This window comes from Stigmatopora nigra, chromosome 6, assembly GCF_051989575.1.
Source record: "Stigmatopora nigra isolate UIUO_SnigA chromosome 6, RoL_Snig_1.1, whole genome shotgun sequence".
Classification (NCBI taxonomy): Eukaryota; Metazoa; Chordata; class Actinopteri; order Syngnathiformes; family Syngnathidae; genus Stigmatopora; species Stigmatopora nigra.
Genome location: NC_135513.1, coordinates 6,180,001 through 6,207,924, shown reverse-complemented (window position 1 = coordinate 6,207,924; position 27,924 = coordinate 6,180,001). Strand labels below are relative to the sequence as shown.

The 27,924-nt window shown below is 39.5% G+C and overlaps 2 protein-coding genes and 1 long non-coding RNA gene across 10 annotated transcripts in view; 2 read left to right on the top strand and 1 right to left on the bottom strand.

Moving 5' to 3' along the window:
* Positions 1–457: 457 nt before the first annotated feature.
* On the bottom strand, positions 458–2,725 carry LOC144198210 (uncharacterized). Its single transcript, XR_013326672.1, has 2 exons — positions 2,180–2,725; positions 458–684 (listed from the first exon to the last, which is right to left on the bottom strand). It is a non-coding gene; the product is annotated as an uncharacterized LOC144198210 (long non-coding RNA).
* atf7ip (activating transcription factor 7 interacting protein) lies at positions 2,176–22,301 on the top strand. 5 transcript variants are annotated; one of them, XM_077719114.1, is made up of 14 exons: positions 2,176–2,379; positions 2,469–2,747; positions 16,444–16,914; positions 16,995–17,361; positions 17,961–18,139; positions 18,226–18,363; positions 18,496–18,567; positions 18,666–18,757; positions 19,154–19,221; positions 19,383–20,024; positions 20,327–20,428; positions 20,508–20,582; positions 20,874–20,953; positions 21,388–22,301. In XM_077719114.1, the coding sequence occupies exons 3-14, from the start codon at positions 16,450–16,452 to the stop codon at positions 21,844–21,846; spliced, it is 2,739 nt and encodes a 912-aa protein (XP_077575240.1). In that variant the 5' UTR covers positions 2,176–2,379; positions 2,469–2,747; positions 16,444–16,449; the 3' UTR covers positions 21,847–22,301. The 5 variants fall into 5 exon arrangements, with proteins under 5 accessions (XP_077575240.1, XP_077575242.1, XP_077575238.1 ...); XM_077719116.1 differs by having other exon boundaries at positions 2,176–2,747; XM_077719112.1 differs by lacking the exons at positions 2,176–2,379; positions 2,469–2,747 and adding an exon at positions 5,272–5,672.
* A 529-nt stretch (positions 22,302–22,830) lies between these two features.
* The window catches only part of grin2bb (glutamate receptor, ionotropic, N-methyl D-aspartate 2B, genome duplicate b), a 67,065-nt gene continuing 61,971 nt past the window's right edge, over positions 22,831–27,924 (top strand). For 3 of the 4 annotated variants that reach the window (XM_077718903.1, XM_077718901.1, XM_077718905.1), the window contains exons 1-2: positions 24,889–25,013; positions 26,822–27,375. In XM_077718903.1, the coding sequence (XP_077575029.1) occupies positions 27,367–27,375 (9 nt within the window). In that variant the 5' untranslated portion in view covers positions 24,889–25,013; positions 26,822–27,366. Of the gene's footprint in view, positions 23,454–24,888; positions 25,014–26,821; positions 27,376–27,924 lie in introns of those variants that run through there. The other variant, XM_077718902.1, reaches the window with a different exon arrangement.

Here is a 27,924-nt window from a genome sequence, read left to right as displayed (position 1 = left end):
CACAAGTTATGAGCCTGATGGTTGTTGTTCTGGTGCCCTGCGATTGGCTGGTAACCAATATAGGGTGTCTGCTAACTGTACGCAGTTGTCTCGGAAAGTGCGGAGGATAAGCAGTATGGAAAATGAATGAAGTAGGAGAGACCAAGAGAGAGGAGCAGGAAAAAAATTCAAATGCAAAGCCTTCTGAGAAAATGGAATGCCATGTAGTGACATCTTTTTCTCTGTGTATTGCTTTCCATAGCTCCCTATATTGTCCTCTTCATTTAGCCAAAAGCCTAGTCCTCTGGCATAGTGAAAAAACTAAAATAAAATACTAAAATGTCTTCAGCTTATTGCTGCATCTTTGCCTGTGTTAAATGCCATCATCCTAATGCAAAACCCATCACCTGCAACTGAGACCCAACTTTTCGACAGTGGGCAGCACATTTCTTTCTAAAATATATGAATTGTCTCAAGATTTCATTGAATGCTTTTATTGTCATAATATTAGTATAATGAGATGTAAAGCTTTCACCACATAAAGCACAAATAACAACAGACAAATAAATATTCAATGAAAAAGAAACAAATAAATAAATAGTCCAAGTGAGGTGAGCAGAGAGGAGTGAGCTTGAAGTCCAGGATGAGTTCCATAGTTTTGGGAACTTCAGCAACAAGTTGTTGAGAGCGCACCACTTGCTGAGTCTATGGACGCAAAAACAAACAAACAGATAAATAAATAATCACTAAATAGTAATAGATAAATAAGTGGTCAACATAACAAGTAAGCAGTATAAGTAGTCGTAATAAGTCTTGATTAGGTCCTAGGTGCAGAACTTGAATTGAGTATGGTGATAGCTCTTGGGAAGAAACTGTCCTTGAGTTTGTTTGTCTTGGCTGTTATGGCTTTGTGGCGCCTTCCAGATGGCAGCAGAGTCAAATGGTGGAAGCCAGGTTGCATATTGTCTTTTGTAATGCTCTCTGCCCTTCTAATTTGTAGATGCTGGACAAGGTAGGTAGGGGGCAGTTGATGATCTTTTGGGCTGTGTTGATCACCCTCAGCAGAGTCTTACATTTGGGGGACTTGTCAGTTCTCCTGTGAAACTAATTTCTTGCTCACTGGTCTCACAAGATTTCACCTTCATAGTATGGGGAGAAATTTGTCTCAGAAATATTTTCAGCAAAAGCATACTACTTTGAAAATGAGCACTCAAGAGTCTTGCTATTGTTGCTACATTAGCATGACTTACCCCTTGTGGGCGTTATGAGAAGTGCACCTTTCAGACAAGTCCTCAAAATGGCTGACTGCTGCATGATGTCAGCAGAATGAGGAACTCGAAAACATGTCACTTCACGTGATGATCTCGACATATTCGTAGTGTGGTTTTCGTAGTTAGTGGTGATTACTGTTAGGTGGAACCTTGTTTGCTCCAATTGGGTGTTATTTGCACTCCGGGTGATAATTAAGCCACAACGCTGAACCGAGTGGAAATAAGCGATTGCAATAAAAGGTTTTTGCTTTCAAAAGTGGTGTTCATTTGTGAAGGTGTTTACATATCTGGGAAAATTGCTTTTCTTAATGTACTCAAATGGATAGTAAAGAGTGATGGGAGGTATGAGTCACATGTAACGTATGTTCTGTGAATAAAAATGTAAAAATATGAATTGGAGTTAGTGATTGCTGTTTTATCACTCTTTACCAGCTTGTTTGGTGAAGTTAGATTTTAGCCAATCAGATTTAGTCTCACTCTGAGGGCGCATTTAGCAAATCTGACCAAGGCCTATTCATTTATTCATCTTCCATACCACCCATCCTTGAAAGGGTTGCGGGGGTTGCTGGAGTCTAACGCAACTGTCTTCGGGCAAAAGGCATACAAGACTGGTCGCCAATCAGTCATAGGGCTTACCGAGAGAAAGACAACCACTCACATTGCCACTGAGGGGGAATCAAGCCCAAACTGCTCGCACCAAAATCAGGCGGAAGAAACACTACTTTATCGGATAGCTAGTGTGTATTTATTTTAGTTTAATTTCAGGTATCTTTTTAACCCATTGAGTGCCATTGACAATAAAAAACTGTAATGCTCCATTGTCCAGTAATCCAGTTTGGACTGAACAATGCCTTCTGGAGTTGTTGGAATTGACTCCTCCCTCTGTCCATTTAATCCCGCCCCTCAGATCAAACCCAGGCCCCACCTACCGCCATGTTCACGTTCTGTTAGTGCACTCTGGACTTCCACTTTTTAAGCACACCTTCTACTTAACCTCCAACTGAAGTCCGCCTGACTTGGGGTATTAAGGTCTAGCTTCCCGTTTGGCGTTGTGCCTGCGGTCGGCTGCTCTCCCTTCTCCTAAATTCGAAGACACGAAAAAACTGGTAGCGGGCAACCGGACGTTCGGGTTGGTAGAGTCCACTTTTCCTCCTCCCACTCCTCCGCCTTCTCTTTCGCGCTCCAATAACTGATTCACTCTTCCCGCCTCTGCCACAGACGGTTTTTTGTGAGTCGGAAAAGAGGAGGAGCGACCGCAGGCGACCGGGCGACTGAGATCGGACTGGAGACGGCTTGCGAGTCCAAACGCCAAACCAGCAGTACCCTACTGTCGCCGCACTGGCAAAGGTTAGCCGGCTTTTTCGGTTACCTGGCCCAACGGACTTTATCAAAGTACAATTGGTAAATCCCGTCCCGAAGAAGAGGCGCGGAGGACTTCTTTTACGGTTTGCGAATCGTGGAAAATCGCGGGAACATCGCTTGACTACGCCACAGTTGGTGAGTGATGGTATTACTCTTGCAACTAGCATACTCCAAAACGTGTTTTCTCCGTGTTTTATTGCAAAACAAATTATTGTTTTCCAATTGTTGGCTCTCCTTATGCCCACATTTCATTTTTTTCATAAATTGAACACTTTCAATGGGAAAATCTTACGCTTTAATGTTATGTTGAGTGCGATAATTTAGCATTAGCATTCTCGCAGATTTGCAATGCTGCAGTTTTTGTGCATAAATTGACATCATATTTATTTTTCACTTACATTACTTGTTTGTTACTAATATTTTCACATTTTCTGATCATTTCAAATCTTTAACATTTTCCAATCGGCAGCTCATTCAGGAAATTAACTGAGCTGCTTTTGCGCATTCGGACGATTTCACTTGAGATTTTTTTCAATTTGATGCAAACATTTGAAATTTTTCTGAATCTCTTACATTTCTCAACTGATTTAAACCATTTCAACATCAACATTTCCCAATTGCTTTGGAATTATTTTTCCAGACTGCAACAACCATACTAGCTTTAACTGCATTTTAACAATTTTGAAATTGATGTGTAGCATTTTGACTATTCCGATTGCTAACGTACTCCCTGCTTACATTCAAGCACTCCATCATTTAAAATTGTTGAATGCAGAAATGTTATACAGTGACACTTAAAAAAGTCTCCATTTTGAACCATGTTCTGTTCTATTCATCCTTCACGCACAATTTCAAAAACATTTTATGCAAGACGGATTCAATTGTATTTACAATGATTTCATCTTACAGAATAGGAATGAATTGCTTACATCATTCGATGTGCCATTGACAATGATAGACATGTGGCTTTTATCATCCTTGCTGCCAATTTAAATGAGTTTGTCACTAGAACACATACAATTCATTTAAACCGGGCTTGATTAACGTTTGTTCATTCGCCACCAGTCCTCCTCATTCAAATAGATTGGACGACTATTGCTATCTGTGGCAGCCAATAAGTTAATGATGTAACGTTTGCGACATTACACCAAAAAAAAACATGATCATTGAATGATCTTGTCGTCTAAAAGAAAACTCCCCTAGAGGCTGAGTATTGAATAGGGGATTACATTACAGCAGCGTCTGACTGGAATTTGGAATCACGTTGCGTTGCTGTCTGTAATCTTGATTTTCATCTGGACTCTTGTGATTTGCTATGATTTTAAATGTCTTTCTTGCTACACAATACACTTTTCAATGTCGATCCATATGTATTGGGTGGCTCGCATATGGATTCTTCAACCATATATTTGAACTGAACATATTAGAACAATGCACTGCAGGGACAAGAAATTTTAGTGGAAACGTGGGAAGGTTTTTGAGTTCATTAGTTTAGTTAGACCTTGTGAGTGTAAGAAAGAACAATTCCCCCTCCCCCATCTGCACACACACCCACAGAAAAACAACACTCACTTTGACTCAAGTGTAAAAACTTGGTTGGAAAGTGATGCAATCCATTTAAATATTTTTTTTGTACGATATGTTTAGTTTAAACATGATCCTACGGCATCTGGCTGCAGATTTTGGTTACAGGTGAGTGGCAAGCAGCTGCATTCAACACCCCTCTTGTTGGGAAATGGTCCAGTCCAGTAATTTTCCATGCACCACACTGGCCTTGAATGTGGGTGTGGCTTAATTTCGGCAGCTGGGCAGAAATTAGTACAAGTTTTGACTGCCCTTTTCTGAGAATTTTGTTTGGAGTAGATGTAGAAATGTATTCTTATGTCGACCTGTGTTTCATTTTCTGAGTCTAAACCACAGCACAAGTGAGCCATATTTGAAGGCCGATGAATTTGATGGTTGCTGCAGACTACGGCCACTCAGCGATTTCACGTTACACATCCGGGTGAATGAGGCAAAATGTATGCCACATAAAACATAAATTGAGATGAATGCCCGTCGTTTAAGAGCATGGAATAACTAAAATAAAAAACAAGTGTGACTGTCGTCTGCCAATAAACAATAGAAATGACATTACCATGCAAGCCCTGCCAATATATTGAATATTATTAATGCAACTATGTTATTTTACAGTTCAAACATTCTCATATCAAACCGTTTCCCCCAGTACTTAAGCATATTACATAACATGCCATTGAAATCAGGTTGAACATGTTTGTCTACCATTAACCTCCAATGACCTGGCGTCCACATGTGTGGACATCACATTTTTGGTTGTTAGAGATCACAATGTTAAATTTTGGACTATGTAACATGGTCCTGACGTCCATTCATCAGGTCCCAATTAGCCTAATTATTAAAGAGAAAATAAAAATGCATGCCTTGCAAGAGCCTGGCTCTTAGAAGGTTAAAATGAATCAAAATGCAATAAAGCCCTTCAAGCTTCTGCATCATTTTTCTTTACCTTTAATGTACTAATAATTGAAAGCAGTGTCTGTTCAACTGGCACGTCAATGCACAACGTCATTCTCTTTTACTATATTGCACTGTATGCCTTGGGCACTGCAATGCATTATGGGCTGTGGTAGCCATTTTAGAAGCGCGGTATCCATGGTGAACATTCACAAGACTTTATAGTCACCAGAAAGATAGAGTGCGAAAATGCAAGAGAAATGGATTTATATTGAAAAACCTAACTAATAGGCCTTGCGGACACTTTTAGCAGCAAGCTCTTGTACTGTGGCCAAAGGTAGAACCAGTCAGGTGTCGGCTTCACTAGTTCGTCCCTAAAATGTCTCACAGGTAATGAGACCTCCTCTGTTCGAGAGACCAAAACTACTATACTGTTTTTCCACAAGTAACTCTCAAGGAGAGCCTCTACCTGAGACATGGATTAATTTAATTTTGGCCGGCCATATTCGGGAACTAATTGGGGACAGCAGTCTTTGCCAACAAACTTACATTGTGGCTGGAACTTTCCCTACCGTTCGACAAGGAGACGTAAGTAAAATCGTAGTAAAGAGCAGTAAAAAGCTCAAAGACCATTTTTTGAGAAATTGGTTTCTAAAATATTAGTAAAAATATGTGACCAAGGAAAAACACAGTTTCAGGGTTTGCAGGTGATAGATACATTGGCTTTATTACTTCTGTACCTGTTCAGTCTGTTGCTGTACTTTTTCTTTCTTTATATGAGACTCAGACAAAGCCTTCCTGACTTTCTGGATTCAATAAAGCTTGTTTCTCAAATAGCCTCACATACCGCAGAGGGGTAGCCAATTCATGGCAAGTAGGCAGCACATTCAGAGATACTTGCATTTGTCTGGCTAAATAGCATGCGCATTTAAAATATCAGCTAATTTGCCTACTTAGAGGAAATACTGGCTATTTTTTGGCTTATTAAACAAGCGTTTTTCATTCACTGAATTGCATAACTACCAATGATTAAATAAATTGAGAGACCTGAGTTAGAAAATTACAGTAAGAGAAACCAAGACACCAGTTAAAAAATATATCTTTTTTTTTTTTTACACGGCCAGACCAACAAAAAATGTTTCCCCCGCTTAAAGAGTAGCCTCTAGTTAGCAGGCTAAAGATGAATGTAACAGCCCCATTCAAAAAATGTTACCCGCACCAAGAGAGCTAATGTCTGCCTGAATTAACTAACGCAGTTTCCATCCTGGGCGGATTGGAGATTGATTGTAGATCGGAAAAATTGATTTTGGTGATCAGTTCTGGAAACGCAGACTGACATTTGTCCCCCCTCCAAAACAAACGAAACAAGAAACGGTAGCCGAATGCTAACCTAATGTTAGACGCCATTCATGTGCTCTCAATAATTAGAAATTCTCTTGTCATCATTCCAAGTTTTGCGTAAATTGATAACGTAAAGAAATTAGTTGACTTAGTGTGTAAAACAAATTGTGATCTTTTTTGGCCAGATTGGTCAGTCTTTGTATTCCCTTTTGTTTCATCTAGTTACATACTGTGATGACATACTCCACTTTCTATGTTGGTTCTAAAATACTGCCATCTTGAAAGAAATAAGTTTTCATTGTATGCTTTATGATGCAATCACTAAACACTACATAAAAGACGAACTAAGTTTTTGACATCTGCCAAAGGCATTGAAGTTAGCGTAAAATTTTATGATTGTAGAATTGTGGATTTCTAGCGGAAGGTTTCCACAGTGGGGTTGGTAGTTCCAGCAAAAGTGGAAACTCATGAGGGACAAATACAGACGCTTGACGTGGAGAATAAGGGACACTGGTGGAGTCCACTTTTAACTAAAAGTCGAATTTCTCGGAAAAAGGACTGGATCTTGCACGCTATGGGATCCTAGTCACCGCCGGTGTTAGTGACACCCCCGACAAGAAGGAACACCAGTACATTTTCAAATCAGTGCTTGCAGAATAACTATATGGCTCTCCCTTGTGCTACACTTAAGGTAAGAGAATAGATGGTGTATGTCACACAGTAATGTGAAAAAATGATGGATGGCCTCTTTGGGGGGCTGTTCTGGGTTTGACCTTGGCATGGGTTCCCATTATTTGAAGTGGTCGATGGATGCTAACCTTTGACTTGACCTTGACAGGTGTTAATTTATTTGATGTGGGTGGTTCCCAAGGTTTTGACCTCTGCAGGTGATTTGCCAAGGGGGCGTCCTTTTGATGGAGGTGGTTCCCTGGTTTGAACCTCCACAGCTGTTTTCCAAGGGATGCATGTCGGGCCAGATCCCTACTTCTGGGATCTGCATGGGCATGTCTGTGGGAAGAATTTCACCGATCCATCCTCCCCCCTGTCAGTCTAACCACAACCTACCAAGATCAAAGGTCACCCTTTGGTATCCACCTGCAGAGGTGCAAACCAGGGAACCACAATATCAAAGGACATACCTTGGAGAACATGTGCAGAGTGGGAACCACTCACATAAAAAAGGGGAACGCTTGCCATGTTCAAAGGTCCATTAATCACTTAAAAGGAACGGGAACACCTACAACGGTCTAAGGTCAGCACCCATCAACCTCTTGAAATGAACAGGAATACCTGCCAGGGTCAACATCCATCAACAATTTCAAAGGAACAAGGTCAAAGGTCAACATACATCAACCACTCTAAACTAACAGGAACAACGGCCAAAGTTTAACGTCCAACCAGCCTGGGCAACCACTGGTCAAAAGTCAGACACCCGCAGAGGTGCAAACCGGGGAACCACGATATCAAAGTACATACCTTGGAGAACACCTGCAGGGGGGGAACCACTCACAAAAAGGAACCGAAACACTGATCAAGGTTTAACATCCACCAACCACTTTAAAGGAACGGGAACACTGGCCAAAGTTTAACATCCACCAACCACTTTAAAGGAACAGAATCCATCAACCACTTCAAAGGAACAGGAACACTTACAACGGTCAAAGGTAGGCACCCATCAACCACTTCAAATGAACAGGACTACCTGCCAAGGTCAACATCCATCAACCATTTCAAAGGAACATGATCACCTGATTGGCTAAAGTTATCAAAATAGTTGATGGCAGACATATTGGAGATCTGTAAAGCCATAGATGACTACCAACCGACCCGTGTCATGTGTCATTTTCACCGTTTCGGTATAATGGCAGAAGTCAGGACACTGCTTTTTCGGTGAGTTGGGTGACACTCTGCGCTGAAGAAGGTATATTTCACCGTAGAAGAATGACGCGCCAAATAATAGAGGACATTGTCTTGCCTTGATCTGTTTTCTTTGGATTACATTTCGCATCGCCCACATTACCTTATTATAAAGATTATGCTGAACCTATTCCGGATTTTGAATCACCGTTGAAAATGCCGACTTAGCACCTGAGTCATCCAAGGCATGAACTGAGACCAAAAAAATGATGACAGTGACTGAAAAAGTTACGCTAGATATCCCGAAGGCGCGCAATAATTATGCCCGTGCAATACGCGCTTACGGCATGGATGAATCTACTGTGCGTTACATAAAGAAAGAAGAAGCGAACATTCCGAAAACGGCAACGATATTTTTTCCAAGGACACCAAACGAGTGCCAACCACTAGGAATAAAATCATCGTTAAGATGGAGAATATTCTATCGATCTGGATCTCGGACTGTAAGGAGAAGATACCTCTGGATACCATGATTAGAACCAAAGCCAAGACCTTATACGATAGCTTAGCTCCTAACGAAGACGTTGAAGATTATCTCCAGCCTAGTACCAGTGTCGCTGGTTCGCCTCATGGTTTTATTGCAAGTAAGAGCTGCTCAAGTGACACTCAACCTCCCCCAACTGATGAGTACTCCATCATCGGTATGATGCATTTGGGGAGTGAAGAAGCAGTGGACAATCAAGAGAATGAAGAACGTGGTCTTACTTTGAGGCATTCTGTAACAATGGGTCCAGGAGATTGACGACAATATGGGCAGAGCCATCGAATTTGGCAATCATTTTGACAATGTCATGTTCTTGTACACAAAAGAAACAGCAGTCACAATTCCCCATCACCATGTTCCTTGTCCACCAAAAACCGCAGAAGCTTCTCCTGCTGCCCTTACGGCCCGAACAATCCATGAAATGGGCTGGGTGCTAATAAAAAAACAAACTAAAAGAGGTGGAGTCTTTAGGGTTGCATGTCCCAAGATTAAATCACAGGATAAAAGCGAGGGCTTTCTGTCTTTTGTTATTTTAAGAACTTCTGCTTAGTACACAGCTCTGGGTGCTGTAACATTCAATGCAATCACTAGTTTTGATTTGATTTGGAAATACTCGACATTCTTTAATGCTCTTGGAAAAATCCGATATCTTTAGGACAGATTACAAAACTATTTTGAATTGGTCATCTAGTGATAGACCCAAGCTGCGTGTTTATTTTCGTGATTTGGCAAGGCAAAAGGCTTTTTTTTATCATGTGTATTGCCTTAATTTTAAGATTACTTGAATAAAATGGAAATAATTCTTATCTGTTTGGTACACTACAAAAAAGTTTTGGTGCACTACATAATAGTAAATTTCTCAAGTAAACATAGAATTTCAGATTTCACAAGCAGGCATAATTAAAAAAAAATGTTTTTAAAGAAGAGGCACCTGGAGCCCTAGCTAAGCATAACCTGTGGTGATAGAAGTAGCAGTTTTACTGCAGTAACTACGTAAGCAGGAGGAGCCATTTTGAAACCTTATGTTGACTGCAATTGAATAAAGGGGAAACAGGGAATGGGGGAGGGGAAGTATCATGTTGCTCACACGAGTACGTACCACCATGTATATTATTCTAAATCCTAAAGATCGTGAAAGGACTGCAGTTTCTACTGCTCATATTCACTTTTAATGGCTTTTGAATATAGATTCTGATGGATTCTACTGTACAACATAATATTCTTTGATTAAAAAAATATAATTAGGAGCTGGGCCACATTCATAGCTGAACAGACGAGCGCTAGCATCCATGAAAAGAAATCGCTCACGCTCTGAAGCGAGCATAGGGAAATAGAAAAAACACTGTGAACCAAAATTCATTAATATGGATTTTATCAAGATGAACATGTCCCTGCTTTTGGACTGTTTGTGGAAACCCCCTTTCTGCTGCAATGGTTCAGTCCAGTCTCGGCTGTAAAAACTTCCAACTGGAGCAGGCACACTGATAGTGTGGGGGAGGGGTGTTGCCGCTGTGTCTGACTCCTAGTTTCAGACGCAACTGATTGGTGCTAGCCATAGTACAACTGTAAAACTTTCAAACATGGCTATTTTAAAAGTACTCATCATATAAAACGTTCAACGGCAACATCAACGCATACGTATTTACTCTTTTTGATTTAAAAAAAAAGATTTTCTTTGCTCGTTGCGATCTTGGTTACATAAATTGACTCAGACTTGTGTGCGTTATGGACCAAAGTACATTCCCTATTTTATTTACATCCAAAAGAAGTTACACGGTAGCATAATGCTAAGAAATACTCGACACACGCTCACTGAAAACTAATGCATCCATCCCAACCCCCCACTTTTCCTTCTACTCAGCCTGTGAAAAACAAGAACAAAGTATGTATACTCCTTTTTCGGTTGGCTAGGAGGCGGTGCTTTTGGAGGGCGAATTTTCGCGTTGTTTGTGCTGTTTTTGTGTGAGGTTCAACAATTTTAAAAAGAAAAAATGCCCTATTCTGAGCAAAATTGTACCTTCCATTCCCCTGGGGAAAATTACCCTGGAATAAACTGAAACATAGTTTTACTACAATTTGACATTAAATGATATTGACTTTTTCCAACTCTAGAATGCCATGTTGTTGTAACGAAAATCTGCACCTACTGCGGCCCTTGAGACCTGTCTGGGCAACCATGGTCTAGTTGAATGGCTTCGTCCAACAGAGCACAAATGTTTTACGCCTACTCCGACAATGATAGACGTGTATTTTATGGCTGATCCAAATCGTCTGAGCTTTCTTTGAGAATATTGTAGAACTTTCTTGAAGATACGCATGGAAGCATTTTGTCCAGGGGACGCCTGGCAAGTGGCAAGGACTGTCAAAGTCAAATTGTCTTTGCAATGAAGATTTGATCCCAGACAGCTACAAAAACTGGGTATCTTGGCAGATGTGTCATGTGAAGATGTTCGCTTTGAAGCCATTGTCTGTGCCAACGACCTTCCTGGAAGGCATTTCACTGTCTTAATCTTCGATTATACAATTTGGTAGCATCGGAAATCGTATTTAGATTTGTAAGAAGATTTTCGCATGATCAGATAGAAAGACTCAAATCGTAGACATACATAACATATGTTTGTCGTATTAAGAATATGTCAGCTGTCGCTGGTTGTTCTTTGCTGCAATTTTGAATTTATCGGATAACATTTAAAAACTGCTGAGCCAGTGAAGAAACATTAATGTCAAAATAGCAAAATTTGCTTTTTGGCAACATTCAACATCCTTTATTGGTATTCAATAGCTATGCATTTACAGAACCGTGCAACAAAAATAGTTTTGTAACACAAGGCGTGTATCGGGCTATCAGAACACCAACAGACCTGGTGGCCGATTTAAATTTCAGTAAATCCAGATGAGCCAAAGTGAGGTTGGGGGAAGGGGAACAGTATGCGCCGTGCAGTTTTATTGGAATGCAGACTGAGCTCTCCCTGACTTACCTTTTGATTGTACTGCTCAAGTAAATAAAGTTAAAACAATATTTTAAGAAATAGGCTAAGAATTTTAATTTTGTGTGTACGCCTCATTTTCCAGACCGCTGATTGGTAAATGGTTAACAGTGATCATGTAACCTAGTTTCATAGCAACACCACAGACAATGGAAATATATATATTTTGTTGTTTACACGCTTTTTTCCATGTGGTTCTATACATGAGAATGCAGTTTTCTGCTGTTAAACGGTCCTTTTCCATATTGTTTTTTTTTTCCTTTCTGGATGGTAGGCGGAGTCTGTTTTAAGATCCACTCATGTCTCAGCAGAGCCTGCTGCTCGCAAGAGAACTGGTGGCCATTTTGTGTTTCTGCACTATCACAGGGTGGGGGATGGGCAAAAAACGACATGCTGTTTGTTCGGTTTTTCTGTGCTTCATGGATTTCCAAGAGAGGCTGGCCTTAGAAAATAAAGTTAATTTGTGAATATAACACTTCATCTTACATTCATTTACCAAATGCATAGATGCATGTTTTAAAAAAATCTTTTTAGAAAAGATTGAGTCAAGAAATGTATTTGTAAAACAACAGTACAAAATATAAAGAAATTATGTAGTCTGTTTAAAGTCAAATTTAAACATTGGTCCCAGTCGTCTTTCTGCAGCTCCTTGTTTTCAAGTACCACCCCTGTTCTTGCATGGTTCAGCCCGATCAACAACTGCTCTGTCTGCTCTCATATCGAGGAGCTGTGCTCTGCTGTTGTACAGCGCAAGGATACGATTAGCTACATTTTCATGTAGTTTGTGTTGATTTGACAAAATTCCCATTTATGAATACAAACTTTTGGGATCCCTCCTGTTTTTGGTGAAGTGTTTGTTCAGCTTGTTTCCATAGATCTGTCGTAACCAAAAATTTGAAATCCGCAAAATATTTACTTTTTCTAATGCATTTTTTTGCACATTAATGAGATTGCTTACTTTTGTGAACACAGTTGTTTTTTCCATATGAAACAACGAAAGGGGGCCCTAAGTGGGGGAGGGGGTATAATTGTGTGTGGCGTGGGAGCAGTGTTGCTGCTGCAATGGATTGTCTCATTTATAGCTCTGTGCTTTGCTTTTATGTATAATTTTAAACCCTCATATCTATTTTGAACCAATTTTAATGGATTATTGGCTTGAGAAGTTATTTGTGCTGTTTTTCTTTTGGTTTTGTTTAATTTTTTAAAAGTTTTTGGTATGGTCTGGAATAGGCTCCTCCCCTTATTTTCCTTTCCTTTGGTCGGGGTATATTTTCCTAAATATTTTTTTATCTTTATTTTCAGTATATCAACTTCATTTACATTCATACCTAAATTATATCATCTCTGATTTTGATTTAGTTTTTTCTTTGACAAAGGACTACCCCCTGCCCTCTTTCCAAATGGTCTCATCCGTACTGGCTGTAGTTTTCCACATGGTGTACTAGTCTGTGCTAGAGTTGGGGGAAGGGTGTTGCCTGGCAACTGCTTGTGCAATTTACTCCTGTTCTGTCTGTCTGCACTGCTAGCTACAGTAGATTTTGACAACCACTACACCGTTCCGTAGCATACTATAAGTATCAGATTTTGAGATAAGTAGATACAAAAATGATTGACACTTTATATAGTTTGACTCTTTATGTAATCGAAGGTCATTCTGTTTTTGTATTGATTATTTATTTTTTTAATCGGATTTCTAAATATTGAAAGCCAAAAACTCCTTTGGTATGAACTCGTCGAATGTTAGCTCAGGTCATACACTTAGTTCCAAGACACACCCCGGTCATGGAACAAGATGGACTCGCCCTTGAAGAGCTCCTCCTCCTGCCTGTTTTCCTATGATCCTCCAGTCTTTCCCTTCCCCCCACTAACCTCAAAGGCCTCATTTACTTACATTATATAGACAGGCCATTCTGTGCAGTTAAGCATATTTAACATTAATTTTGAATTAAAATCTATTCATAGATGTGCATATCACCTTTGATTTTAGTTGGAGAACTTTAGTTTCAGAGCCATTTGCTTTCTCATCTCATTTTCTGAACTGCTTTATCCTCATTATGGTGTGGGGCTCGGGGGTGCTGGAGGCTATCCCAGCTGACCCTGGCCGGGCCATAAGTGGAGGAAATCCTGAATCGGTGGCCAGCCGACCACAGGGCACACATTCACTGTAACATACAAGATTATTAGTCAGACTTCTTTCAAAGTGGTGACAGGATTGGTCGGCCTAGTAAGAGTGCATGTATTGAAAAATATTGAAACGTAATGTAGCACGCACCCTATCACATGATTCACCCCTTCCCCTAGTAACAAAATGGGCTAGTCTGAAAATAGCTCCTCCTCCTTCCTTATAAGTTCAGCTGCTGGACTGTTTCCCATCCCCCACAATTACAAAGCAACAAAAGCTTCTATCTTAAACATCCTGCTCAAGGTTAAATTCTTCGGCTTTTAGGCATTAAGGTGTTCATCATATATATATATTGTTGTAGTAATTAGTTAGTCCTTACACTCTTGTCAGTTGATTTTAATAATTGTGTCAAGGTCATGCTTTCATTCTAAAATGGCCAACAATTTGCATATGTTGTGGCTTTTATGTAGTCTATTAGCTTACCAAACTGCTTGTGGAAACGTATTCATACTTGTCTGCGCTTTCTGCTTTAAAATGGTCTTCCTTTGAAACAGAATACGTCACTACTTTTTGGGTCTCTCCAAAAGTATATTCAGAGGCCGCTGTTAATTGTCACAGGAAGTTATTTTGATTTGTGCCAGTAATTTCCTATACTAAGTTTTGAGTTTTGTATAGATATTAAGGGTTTTATTTGGGTAAACATTTTTAAAGACTTTACTGCAGAACTTGGAAGTTATGTTCAGTTTACAATCGTGTCTGGTTATCTTGGATTGGATTGGTTAACTTGGTCAGTGAATTTAGAGAATTTTGTCAAACGATAACCATAACGTTGTATCTATATTTTATAGCGCTCAGCCCTTGTGTTGTAGTGTCCCATTAACTTGAAATTAAATATGGTTGCAGGCTATGTTAAATTAATGTTAGTTTGTTAAGCCCCCTAAATGTTACCGAACAGCGATTCTGCAACCTGATGCCTCGGACACAGAGCCTCCTTCAGCTAGCTAGTAGGAGAGCAGCAAACAGCAGAGCCAACGGCCATTTTGAGTAACTGCACTGAATCCTGTCGCAGAAAATGAAGCCGTTGGGTGGGGGAGGGGTATATCGAGCTCTGCGCAGAGTGCGCCGACGTTAGAATGTTGCGGTAATCATGCATCTTGTTTGCACCGCTTCTTACTTCTTTAGCCTTTATTGAATTGTTTGCTGGAGCTTCCTTGATATTTTAGTTTAATCACGTGAGAAATACGTTGACCTTTTGAATATTGTTGTGCAACTGCAAAAAAATCTCATCTGACGAAGTAATTATTCATTAATCTTCCGTAACGTGCAACTGCACAACAATTTCATCTAACGTGCATCCTTGCAAAGTTGTGTGGATAGCTGGAGCCTATCTCAGCTGACGTCGGGCCACAGGCAGACTACACCCTAGACTGGTCGCCAGCCAGCTGTAGGGCACACAGAGAGACAGATGACAAAACGCACTCACAAACATATCGCCACCGAGCGAGAATCAATCCTGCACTTGTCTGCTCTGAAGTCAAGCGAGTGAACCACTACAACATCAGAATCAAAAATACAAACAAAGCCTTTACACTTAGAGCAGTACAGCTAACTTACCAGGAAAGACAAGTATCCTCATATAATATGGTTCAAAATCGGATATCTATTGTTACCCTTTCCCCCGTATTTTATGTGGTTATTACTTGGTTTGTATTGAGTTTATATTTTTCCCTTACAAATTATAATTGACCTTAAAACTCATGAAGCATGGTGTGTGCAAATTCAAGGCTCATACAATTTTGTACTTTTACAAATTCAGAAGGAGCTCCAAAGACAATGTTCTAGACTACGGGAAATCTTCCATGTTTTGCATAACCTTCGTACTGCTGCCGAGACTGGCCTTGATTCACATGTTCGGATTGGCTGAGTATTGAACCAATAGGAATGTGGGGGGTAGGGAAGAAGGTTGGGTTTCTGCTGCTTGTTGTTCGCTTCAGTGTCATTTGTGTTTATCAGATGGTGGGCCAAAGATAAACATAGAAATAAGAGATCAAACCAAAATTTTCATTTGGAGCAGGGATGATTTGTGGGATAAAAGCTCTTCTTTCTGGCTCACCGAGCTAAGCCGAAACTGTGGACAAGTTCCACGGAAAATATTTACCTATTTTGTGTGATGAAATAAAGCGTTACTGAAAAATATCTAACTGAATTTGTTAAAAAAAAAAAGATAGAAAAAGATAAACGAGCAGTTGGATATTCGAGTGTACGCACCGTAAGGACTTTCTAGAAATGGACAACTGGGGTGTTCATAGGGTTCTAGAGGTCCCTCTAGTGTTTCATTTCAAACGCTACAACTACTACATTGCTACGCAGAGATTTCTGTTCACCAAACAGTCAAGGTGAACGATTATAAAGTGGACACCCCCCCCCCCCCCCCCGCAAGTCAATTGGGCTATTCAACCCTAAAAAAAACCTTATTGTGACCTCTAATATTGCTTCGTCACTCCACAGGCAACAATGGAAGTTGTTGTAACTGAAGAGAAGAAGAAGATTTTCCGTGCTCGGAAAACCATGAAGATCAGTGACCGGCAGCAGCTGGAAACTCTTCACAGCACTCTGTTGACAGCTGCATCGAGTGCGTCTGAACCATCTCCGCCTCCCCTAATGAATGGCTCGCACAGAGAGGATGGACAAAGGGATTCCGAGCAAAACAGCCAACAGGATTCAAACTCCCCCATTGCTACATCGCCTGCTTCTCTCGCCTCCCAAAGCTCGCCCGCTCCGTTCTTGTCGCTCAATTTGTCCCCTTCGCCAGTGCCGTCACAAAGTCCAAAAGAAAATGATGAATCCCCTTCAGACCCTTCGTCACCATTCCATATACATTTTGAAGAGAAAATGGTGGAGGAAAAGTCTACATTTCCTTCATCCTCAGCCAAGGACATCTCTGAACCAGGAACGACGGAATCCAAAGACAAAACTGGGGTAAAAAAAACTGAATCAATGTTGAGCTGCTTAAAGTTATTGAACTTTAAAAATGACTGACTTTATATTTCTTCTTTCAGGAGGACCAAACCGCAACAGAGGACAAAGGTAACAATTCAGACAAGGATCCTCATCGAGAATCAGCTTCTTTGCCTCCCTCATCTAATGGCACTGTCCCAATGGAAACAAACACTACAAAATCCAAGGATACTGCCCAAGTGAAGTCTTCTACTTCAAATTCCCCAACTCCTTCACCCTCTTCCTCGGGTGATACAGAACAGGGAAAGGAACTTGTGGAAGGGTTCAACAAAGAAGAGCCTAAAAAAATCTTGCTAATACAAGACAAAGTGCATGATACCATTGTTCAAATGTCTCGAGAGGAAAAAATAGACACCGAGCAGCCTTCCAAGCCATTGCGCCCTTCATCCACTCCACCTTCAAATACAGGTAAATCTAACTAGCTGTCAAATCCAGGTCAGTTGCATGTTCTCCCCCTGCCTGCGTGAGTTTTCTCCGGGTACTCCGGTTTCTTTTCGCCTCGCTCCCACCTTCACATTTTGCTGGAGTTTTTTTAAAAGGAACCTATTTAGTGTTGTTTTAGTTTTTTATCCCTTCAAAATATTACGAACAAGCAGCCAGGTTGTTCAAAATATTACGATTATAATAACGATAATTGGACATAGGCTTTGTCATCAGCATTGACTCGACAAAAGCCTAATTGTCATCATACACAGCTGCGTAGAAGTTATTGCACAGAAGGGACCGTGTGTCGTGCTACCGAAAGTTCAGAGTCCTGATATCTCGAATATGAAGGATGGAAGAAAACATGTTTATGGGTGTTTTCTTGTTTTTAAAAAAAATGTGTAAAATATAATCCATTTGACTAGAAAAGATCGATGTCATAAAATATATGGGAGTCACACTTTAAAATTGACGTTATATGTGTTATCACTGAGGTGATCACAGTATCTATTAATGTTTTGTGAAATACCACATACAAGTTGATAGTATAACTTCATCACATCACATCTTTGTTTTCCAAACAGTGTCAGAAGAAACAAATTGTAGTGCTGGAATCAAGCGTACTTTGTCAGAGGGCTATGACAAAGAGGGCCAGACTGTAGAACGGGAGGGGAAAAGATTGAAGATGCACCAAGGGGAGTTGGAGGCTGAACTGGAATTAAAAATCACGGCAAAAGCCGGCAGTCATCACAAGCTTGAGAAGGTAAGTAAACAACTGCTCTTCTTCACCACATTTAGAAAAATGGATCTGTTTCCACTAAACAGTGCATCTGTTTTCCATCTTTGTAGATTGTGCAGCAGTTAGTGGTTAAAAGTTTGCAGGACCTTCAGATGACACTTTTTGAAAAAGATGTCCGGGAGTTAAAAGGCAGAGTTGATAAGGTTGACTGTGCCACCCGACACCAATCGTCCATCAATGCTCTTCAAGTAAGATCAAGAAAACATTGAAATAAACCTGTGATCTCAGCATGTCACCTTAACCTCCATATTTTGTTATTGTTTCATTTCTAATTTATCATTGAAATACGTGTAATATTTGTAAAATTCTCAACTTTTCAGGCCAAGATGAACCGACTAGCTAAAAAGTTTGGGGAAGCAAATCAAGCATCAGAAAATAAAAGAAAACAAGAGGTGAGAAACAAGTTTAAATTGCCTACATTGTTTGCGTGTGTTTATTAAGTGATGAGGTGTCGAAGTGCTCACAAGATATGCTGTTCCAATATTTTTAGGCAGTTGCTGCTTCAAATGCTTTGGCATCTGCGGCTGCTTCTGCTTCTGCCGCCAAAATATCGTCTGTTCCAAATACAGCTCAAACTCAACGGTAAATAGTTCATATGGAGATTAAATGCCTTTTTCCTGTTTAATGTTGGGTTTCTTTTTTTGTTTTTAGTATTATTTTATGATTCAGGTTATCATCAATTTAACAATCACATTTTGATAAACCTTTTCATGTCTACTTTGCCTTAGCTTATTTGAACATAATTGTATGCTTTTCTGAACATGACAATACCGGACTGAGCGTAATAGTCATCGTAATTGAAATGAAAAAACCAACATGAAGACTAACAAAGATAGTTAGTTGTATTGGTTTGAAAAAAGTATAATTTTTTTAATTTATCATAATAAAGATTAATGAAATATACAATGATGTGGTCTTGAAACTTGGTCTCAGCATGGCCCATCAATTCTAAGTCAAGTCTACAATTTTTCTAAATAGGGCAGTCCGGACACCAGTGGAGATGAAACAGATGGCACCACCAGCTGTTACACTATCCCACACCGCTGGTGAGTTGTGCCTTAACACTTCTTTCATTTCATGGATTTTGGGGTCTTCGATGTGAACCAAGGTGTAAATGCTTTGTAAATTTAAAGCTACCTTGATACATAATTAAACATATCCTGGATGTTGTTTAAACAAATTTTGTTTGGTGGCTTCTATTTTACAGCGAAACCTGGCTCACTTGTTCCAACCACCGTCTCAACTACTGCAGCTATTGTTTCACAGGCCCCTATTATTAAACTGATCACAACTTCATCCAATCCTGCCTCCACCTTGGCTACTGGTAACACCACTCAGAGCTCCACAGGCACCTTGTTGCTGAAAACATCACCTTCAGGGGGAATGATGACTGGACAGCCACTCATCATACAGCTGCCTGTATCGATGACAAATGGGCAGACAGGAACGCTGGTCAACTTCCCGGTGTCTTCTCTACCGGCAGCTAATGCACTCAATAAGACTCAAACTACTGCTTCCACGACCACTTACATCATCAAGCCTGCTTCTGCCACTACCACTGCTGCTGGTTCTATTCCAACTCCAATTACTGTACCAGCCCTTCAGGCTTCCTCTAGCCAGGTGCCCTCTGGCCAGATCTCAGTTACCCGAGCTATATACCAAGGTGGCGCCGGGGGGATAACGACACCCAATTCTGGAGTGTCTGTTACCACAGCGAGGACCCTGATACCGACTGTGTCTGTGGCTGGAGCCATGTCTACCGCGTCCTCTTCTGCAACATCTGTTCCAGCAGCAACAGGTTCAGCAGCCCCAGGACCTCCACAAGGGACATCTTTAACATCTAAAACAGGTGCAGTACTTGATTTTTAACATTATAGAGTAGTAGTTTACTGTCCAACTTAAATGATCCAGACTCTACACTGAGCAAGTACATTTTTCCAATATATATTTATTTTTTACGCGTACAATTTGTGGCAATATATATATTTGGAATGCATGCCTTTACAGTATTTATTTTGTTCTTAATATAAAATTTTGAATTCTCAAATGTTAGGGAACACTATTTTTTACACATGGATCATAGCTTCCATCATTCATTCATGGTTTCTAACAGAATTATAGTTTTAAGATTATTTTGTTCCTTCTTTATAGACAACCAAGCTACAGGAATCACTCCATCCAAAGCAGCTGCTCCATTAACACGTCCCAAGGGTGCTGTCATAGATCTTACTGAGGATGATGATGATGTACTAGGTAAGAGTTACAGGCCAATACCGTTTGTTTCATTTTTATAAAGGGACCTTATATGTGAGTATGTATTTGTTTTCATAAGTGACGGGAGTGAAGGCGGCTACAATTCCCAGTCCCTCGCTGACCCAACGTCCACATCCCGTCAGCATTCCAAGCAGTAAGTTCTGCATTATTTTTTTATCCCCTCTGCCATATTTCCATACTTCCATATTTAATGGTAAAAATAACAATATATATGTACCTTCACTTAATCAAAGGGCATCACTTATTTCATTTGTATTTGATTGACCAAATGCTCCTGTATACTATTTGTACGTTTTTTTGTTTAGAAATATGGGAACATTACCCTTTACTAGAGCAAAGCGATTCATTTGTTACCAAATTTTAAATAAGAATAACTGTAAACAAGTTGTCTCTTTGTCTCGTAAAATGTGTTTTCTTTCCCCAGCCTCAGGAACGAGGTCATCCCCACAAATCAGCCATAACACATCCAGCGGCACCCCATCAGTGCAAAACCGCCCTCAACTGGTGAGAACTCCGATCTGTAACCTTTCGTATTTTATTCATTCATCTATATCATCTCAACCGCTCGTCCTCAAAAGGGGTGCTGGAGCCTATCCTAGCCAACCTTTGGCACTAGCTATAGTACACCCTGAACTGGTTGCCAGCCAATTGCAGAGCACATGTAGACAAAAAGAAAATCACACTCATAAACACACCCATGGTTAATAAAATTGTTGATTGAATGATTTAAAAAGGATTTATTCCCTTAAATTCCTGTTAACGTCAGTAGAAAAGTTGCTATCTGGGAATTACTGGCATCACCATCTCATTGCATTATGGAAATATTTAGGATAGTTTGCCGAGTATGCGTCCAAATCATAAAAATGAAGCCTGTTGAGGTGAAAATAAGTGGTTGTTCTTGGTGAAAAGTTCTGACATAGGACTTTACTCTTTTGTAGGATTCTTCGGTGAAATCCCATACTTCCTCAATGACTACGCCTACTCGGGGCTCCAGTATGATGCTCCCCCCACTCCCACCGCCACCGATAGCCACAGGCCTTCCAGCAGAAGCTCACCGCACCTTGCCCCCACAGCAGCCTCAGCTCAAGCTGGTGCCAAGTAATTCCGGCATAGTGTTGTCCTGGTGCGTGTCCGAAACGAATCAATCGTGCGCGGCCGTCGAAAGCTATCACCTCTATGCCTACCACCAAGACAACTCCAACAGCAGCTTAAGTCAGCAGCACTGGAAGAAGATTGGTGAGGTGAAAGCCCTTCCACTACCAATGGCCTGTACCCTGACCCAGTTCCAGTCTGGCTCTACATATCATTTTGCAGTTCGAGCCAAAGACATTTATGGGCGTTTTGGGCCCTTCTGCGAACCGCAGTGCACAAATGTGATCAATCCCAGCTCAAACTGAACACCTGTTAGAAACTTTTTTTTTGCATTTGGACTGTTCCTGAGTTCTTTTAGACAATGTATGTGTTAGGCACTCCAGTATTGTGCATCGTTGACAAAGTATCTGTAAATACTTCTCCGCCAACTTCTGACTCACTTGGAAAGTTGAAGCTGCAGACGGTGTAGTTCAGTGGTTTACGTATCGTACGTAATGTATTTTTCATTATTAATGCGGTTGTATATAAGTGAACTACTTCACCACCTTACGGTCCACGTCAGATAATTTATGTTATTGGCTCATGTAAGTTGATGAGACGTTGTTTTTGCTCTACTAGGGACATGATGCCAGGACTGTCTTGTCTACAGAATTGCACAAAAATGTATACCTATGTGCTAGAAAGTGAATGATATCTTTTGTAAACTTTGTCTGGTAACCAGACTTGTATGAAACACAATAAAAAGATTTTATTAAAATTGGTTCTTAGATCATTGCTAAACAACTGAATGGGTGTCATTTTGTTGTTGTACACTGAATTCAGAGTCTTGAATGGTGGATGCTCAAATTGAGACTTAGAAGGTGCCTGCATCTCTTTGTTGATCTTCCTTACTGTTAACTATAACAACATTGATGCCAGTTTGGGGAGTAAAAATGGATGGCTTTATAAGTCAGGTTATCAGACCCCTTAACAACAACAACAACAAAAAACATTATTTTATTGTATACTGTTTCTCCCACAGTCCCGTATAATGCCTGGCCGGCTAATTGAACACACCAAATTGGGACAGCACCCCCATGTGAGGATAAACAACAGGAGGTGAAAACTTTAGATTTTCAAATCCACCACGAGAGGGCGACATTGCTCACCCTTTGCACAGTTACTTCCCTGACCAATTGTTGCAACATCCCTTCTGCAGCGTCTATTTGAGCATCCTATGGAGGGACCCCACCTCCATGAAGCTCTCCCTCTCTCCCCTTTCCCTTTCTCTCCCTCTTTGGAAGCAAGCAAGTGAGCAGACTTTGAGTTGAGCGCTGCACCTCACACCAACCAGGGGTGCCACCACACTTATTCTACGACCATGTCTAACATTTGGGCGGGCTGAGGCTGAGCGCTTGACCACGAGGAAGCTTGCATCTTTCTTTGAGGTGGAGAGCAAGAGGAGAAGGCTCACAGGGGGGTCATAAATGAAAGCCCCCCCACCCACTCACTCTTTGCTTTACTAAAAAGCAAACACGGAAGGCTTTGGAGTATTCAATTTTTTCTTTCGTTTTATATTTTTCCTCTTTCTCATCGCCGTGCTGGGAGGTGCTTCATCTTTTCATATAGTCTCTCTTTCTGCTATCTGCCTTCTCATTTATTTATCCATCTACTTGGTGAACAATTTTCTCTGTTCATGACTGAGCCAATTGGACTTTCTTCTTCTCATCGCCAGCATTAATTTTCCTCTTTGGCACTCTTGTCATTTCATCCTTGTCTTTGAATCTTATCCTTGACCAACTTGGACTGATTTTACTCCCCACAAAAGTCTTTGAATGACTTTATCCCCCTTTTTTCTTCTCTTTTTTGATCCCCATCCACTTCCATTTACTTTGCATGACACTCTAGCGAGGATTCTTAGATGTTACTCTAGGTAGGTTAACTATTGTTTAGTGTCTGTCTATCTGTCTGTCTGTGTGCATTTGTTTGTGCTGTACCTCTGCATAAAATACACATGGGTAATGTCACGTACATGCACTTAACCACTATCACCCAAGCTTGACGTTGGAGCTCTAGATGAGTCGTGAGTGTAATCTTTATCAGATTATTATTATGATGCCATAGTTATTGGAACATTTTAGGACTGACACACTTCATTTTTGGCTTTTAAAAGTAAGAAAACTGAGAAAAATATGTTCATATACCCCCGTTTTGCCACCATTTTTTTATGTCCACACCACCGCTCCTTGCTCTGCTACATCCAACCAAGATATATGTAATAATATATTTGTTGTTTTTATCACAAAAGCACTGGCCTTGTTGGACTATGTGGCAAAACTTGTAGAATTTAGTCAACATGCTTTGTTTTAATAACATTGGTTTTCTCCCATAAGTTTCAAAAGCTTAGATTTCAAACCTATGAATCAGTAAATAATATATAGATATGTCTAAATTTTAACTCATCTTAAGCATTCACCTATTTGTTTATGCAAAAGAGCGAGACAGACTTATAGACAGATGTCTCATTAAAAGACATGAAAAGATGTGACTAAACATTATCAAAGCTGCCACTCTCTCTGTTTCATCTTTGATTTGTTGCCCTTAATTTCTATCAGGGCATTTTCCCTTTTTTCCCCCACAAAAGGTGAAAATTTGTCACTTTTATGCAGGCTCATAAAAAGCAAATTCAGACCGCTCCTTTTTTGCTCCGCCTTTGTTTTTGGCTCTCAACTGCGCTGCCCTTTAATACATTGCGACTATACTCTGTACATTATGTGCCACAGAAAAGAATTAATCAGGTGAGTAGAGTATAGGAATATTCATGGGAATGTATAGTGCATGAACTTTCCTCAGTCAGCAGGTCCTTTCTTGCTATTTAAACCTTCTTTCACCCCACGTTAATTACTTATTTCCAAGGCCCATCTTTTGATCTTTAGCCATCTCCTGTCTACATGTATGCATGTTGCTGCATTTCTTGGAATTGTACATGGAAGCAGCAGCATATTGCCTGCTTTGAGCAAAAAAAAGGAAATATTTACTTGTCAAATTACAATAATTCTTCATTTATTTTTATTAGTGTTAGGCTTGCAATATGTAGATGCCAAGTTTGGATTATATAGTTTAAAAACACATACACACATGCATATATACTGTACATATATATGCATATATATTGTATATATATGCATATATACTCTACATATATATGCATATATACTCTACATATATATGCATATATACTCTACATATATATGCATATATACTCTACATATATATGCATATATACTCTACATATATATGCATATATACTCTAGATATATATGCATACTTCTTCCTGTCCTATTTGGCCATTTCCTTGTGTTCACCCAATCAGCTTCTGCCAACTATATGTCAAGGTGTTTTTTGTTGTCTCGTTACTTAGTATTTGGTTTCCTGCATGCTTTCAGTCCTTGTTGTTGGATTTTTACTGTTATATTGCCTTGATCCTGTTTAAGTAAGTTTTGCTCCTTAATACTGCTTTTGCAATCTTTCTAGTTTCTAAATCAGTATATTTGTCATATATTGCATTTTTAAGATCACAGTTTTGCCTTCCTGATCCCTTTGGGTTTTACTTCCTAGGCCATGTGCTGATTTCCTTGTTAAACCTTCAGTAACTGCAAACATTCATTTAAAAAAAAAGGATATGATTAGATGCCAGATCTATAATAAAATTAAAGTACAGTCAAACCACCCACTTTTTATGATATTGAAAGAGCACTAAAGCAGAGTAAGAGAGTGGTTTTTTTTTAATAGTTTTGGAAGAGTTTCAGTTTTTTTAGTGTGTATGAATGCCAGAATTAAGAAATGAAAACTTTTTTTTCTTTTAATGTATTGTTTCACCTTCAATTTAAGGAGCCAAATGTAATCTCATCATGCAAAGTTCCATTTGGGATTGTATGGAATATAATGGCACGTCCCCAACTCATAATCATAGTAATGATCATAGTAATATATAATTGTGGCACAGTTGGTGGAGCCAGCAATTTGTGTATGAGTGAATAATGCATTAAAATGTAAATCTATCTGTGAGTGTCTTGAAAATAACTATATAGAAATTTAATGAATTATTATCAGCATTAGAACTTTGCCATGCTTTGTCCATTCACATAATGGATGCTTTTCAGTCTATTAGAGAAAAAACAAAAATGAGTGATTTAGATGTGTCAAGCTGTTTAAATATAAAGCCATAAAATGGCATGAATGCCTCTTAGATGGGACTTTAATGATTTATTTGTGATTAAAAGAGGAGTCATTAAGATTGTGTTGGGATTTTTAAGATTCTTAATAACACGGATCAGCAACAATGAAGCAAATTTAATAGTCAGATATTACATTTAAGCATTGGGAAAGATTGATTGACATCGCACAGAAATGGCTGTCTTTTGCAATCTATCGATTAAGTTATTGATCTGTTGATATCTTTGCTATTGGGCATCTGTTTGGAAAGGCTTCATGTTGCATAAAAAGCATGGAAACATCGAATTAGATTGAAAAGTGAATAGTGAGACTGGAAAGAATAGAAGAGCTCATTCATTTTAGAAGTGTAATGGTTAAAGTGGATCTTATTTTGTTAGTATATTGTATAAAAGTAGATGCATAAATTGCATGACAAATACTAATTGTCTGGTTTACTTGAATCTTTTTGAATTTTTGAAACCATTTAAATTGTTGCAGTATGATATTTGAAGGTCATGTAAAAATTAATACATTGTTAGAGTGGACAAAAGTGAAGATTGTTGTTAATACAAATTTGAATTGATTAGAAAAATAGGGATTACAACATGTAATGAGACTTTAAGAAAAACAGCTTGTTCTGTCAGTGCAAGGATTCTATAGGTGTGTCCGTGCTGTCTGTCAAACACAATTGTCCATATTGGGACCGTTTGTGACAACACTGGGCTTCAGCTTGCCAAGATCTGCCTAGAACAAAATTCAAAAATCATACCAAAAGAGTCCTTGCATACAGCTCAAACAGATTTCATGTATTTAGAAGAGAATTCTTAAAACGGCTTAACATCTTTAACTTTTGAGGTCGCTTATATCAAAATATAAATAGGAAAAGTGCAGCTTTTCCATTATATTATTGTCATTTGTGGCGCTAATGTGTCTGAATTGTGAACTGAAGAACTTTGAATGTTTCTGGTTCTGAAATAGAACCATAAAACTGTTAAAAAAAAAAACTGAATTGAAGTTTACACAAAACAATGCTCTTCCTTCCACATCCTAATTATTTCATGACTTCTTTTCCCTTCTTTTATTTAGACCGAGGAAGAGGGGTGCAGAGACAAGAGCAAAGGTTGAACTCCCGGAGTGACAAACATGACTGTTGCAAACTAAAGTCATCAAGTGAAGAAGTCCATGAGAAAAAGAATAGGAGTGCATAAAATAGCACACGCTACACTGCTTTTCTTCTCCTCCTCATCTCCACGGCAACCGTGTTTCGCACACTCTTCTGGGAGGAGACCTGGCTGAGCTGTCGCCTGCGTTGGAGCGAGTGATAGGAGAAAGTTTTGAACTCTATTTTAAGTCACATATTGCAACCAGTGGTCTTCTGAGTATCCAAAACGTTGCAATACTCAATCAATTCCATTCATCAAAAGACTTACTTTTCACCATCAAGACACCCCAAATTCCATTGCACCATCCAGTGGTCGTCAGTGAGAGACCCCACAACCCCCCCACTGGCTTCACAAGCGTGACTTCCTGTGCCCTCTGACCTTTTATCCGAGGCTATGAGAGGAGGAGTCGATTGCCAGCTCACTCCATCATGCCAGTTGTGAAAAGCAGAGGGGAGATCCGGGCTGGCAATGTTCAAGGTAGGCCTGCCATTAAAATAAGTACAATTGTCTATCAAACCTTTTCTAAAGATATCTGTCTCACATAAACTATTTTTTTTATTCAGAAAAGTTATGTATATCAAAACAACGATGTATGTACATATGTATATATTCAAATTTAATTGAATTATCCAAAGGAGGAGGTCAAAATATTAACATTTGCTATCCAAGTTTGCTCTATATCGCCCAAAATGTGTTGTTCTCGTATGTGGACAACAATAAACTCCAAAAATGTATTCTACCATACAAATTTTGAATTAATATATATATATATACTATATAGGAAATAGAGTAAAAGATTTTAGTCACAGAATAACCTCTCATTGACAATATAAGGACAATTTGGTGGGAGTCAATAAATGGCAACATATCAAGAACAATTCTATATGACAATACAAAATACTATAACTTGTAACACCAACCTTCATGGCATATACACGATGATATTGAAAAGATTATTAATGACAAAGGACAAGTACACATTATTTAAAAAAATATTGACACTTGAACCCTTCTTTCTAAGTCATA

Coding starts and splice junctions, on each gene's coding strand:
- atf7ip (XM_077719112.1), top strand. CDS start 5,478: ATGAGACCTCCTCTGTTCGAGAGACCAAAACTACTATACTGTTTTTCC. Junction 18,758..19,153: donor AATACAGCTCAAACTCAACG/GTAAATAGTTCA, acceptor TTTTCTAAATAG/GGCAGTCCGGACACCAGTGG. Junction 20,583..20,873: donor TCCCGTCAGCATTCCAAGCA/GTAAGTTCTGCA, acceptor TTCTTTCCCCAG/CCTCAGGAACGAGGTCATCC.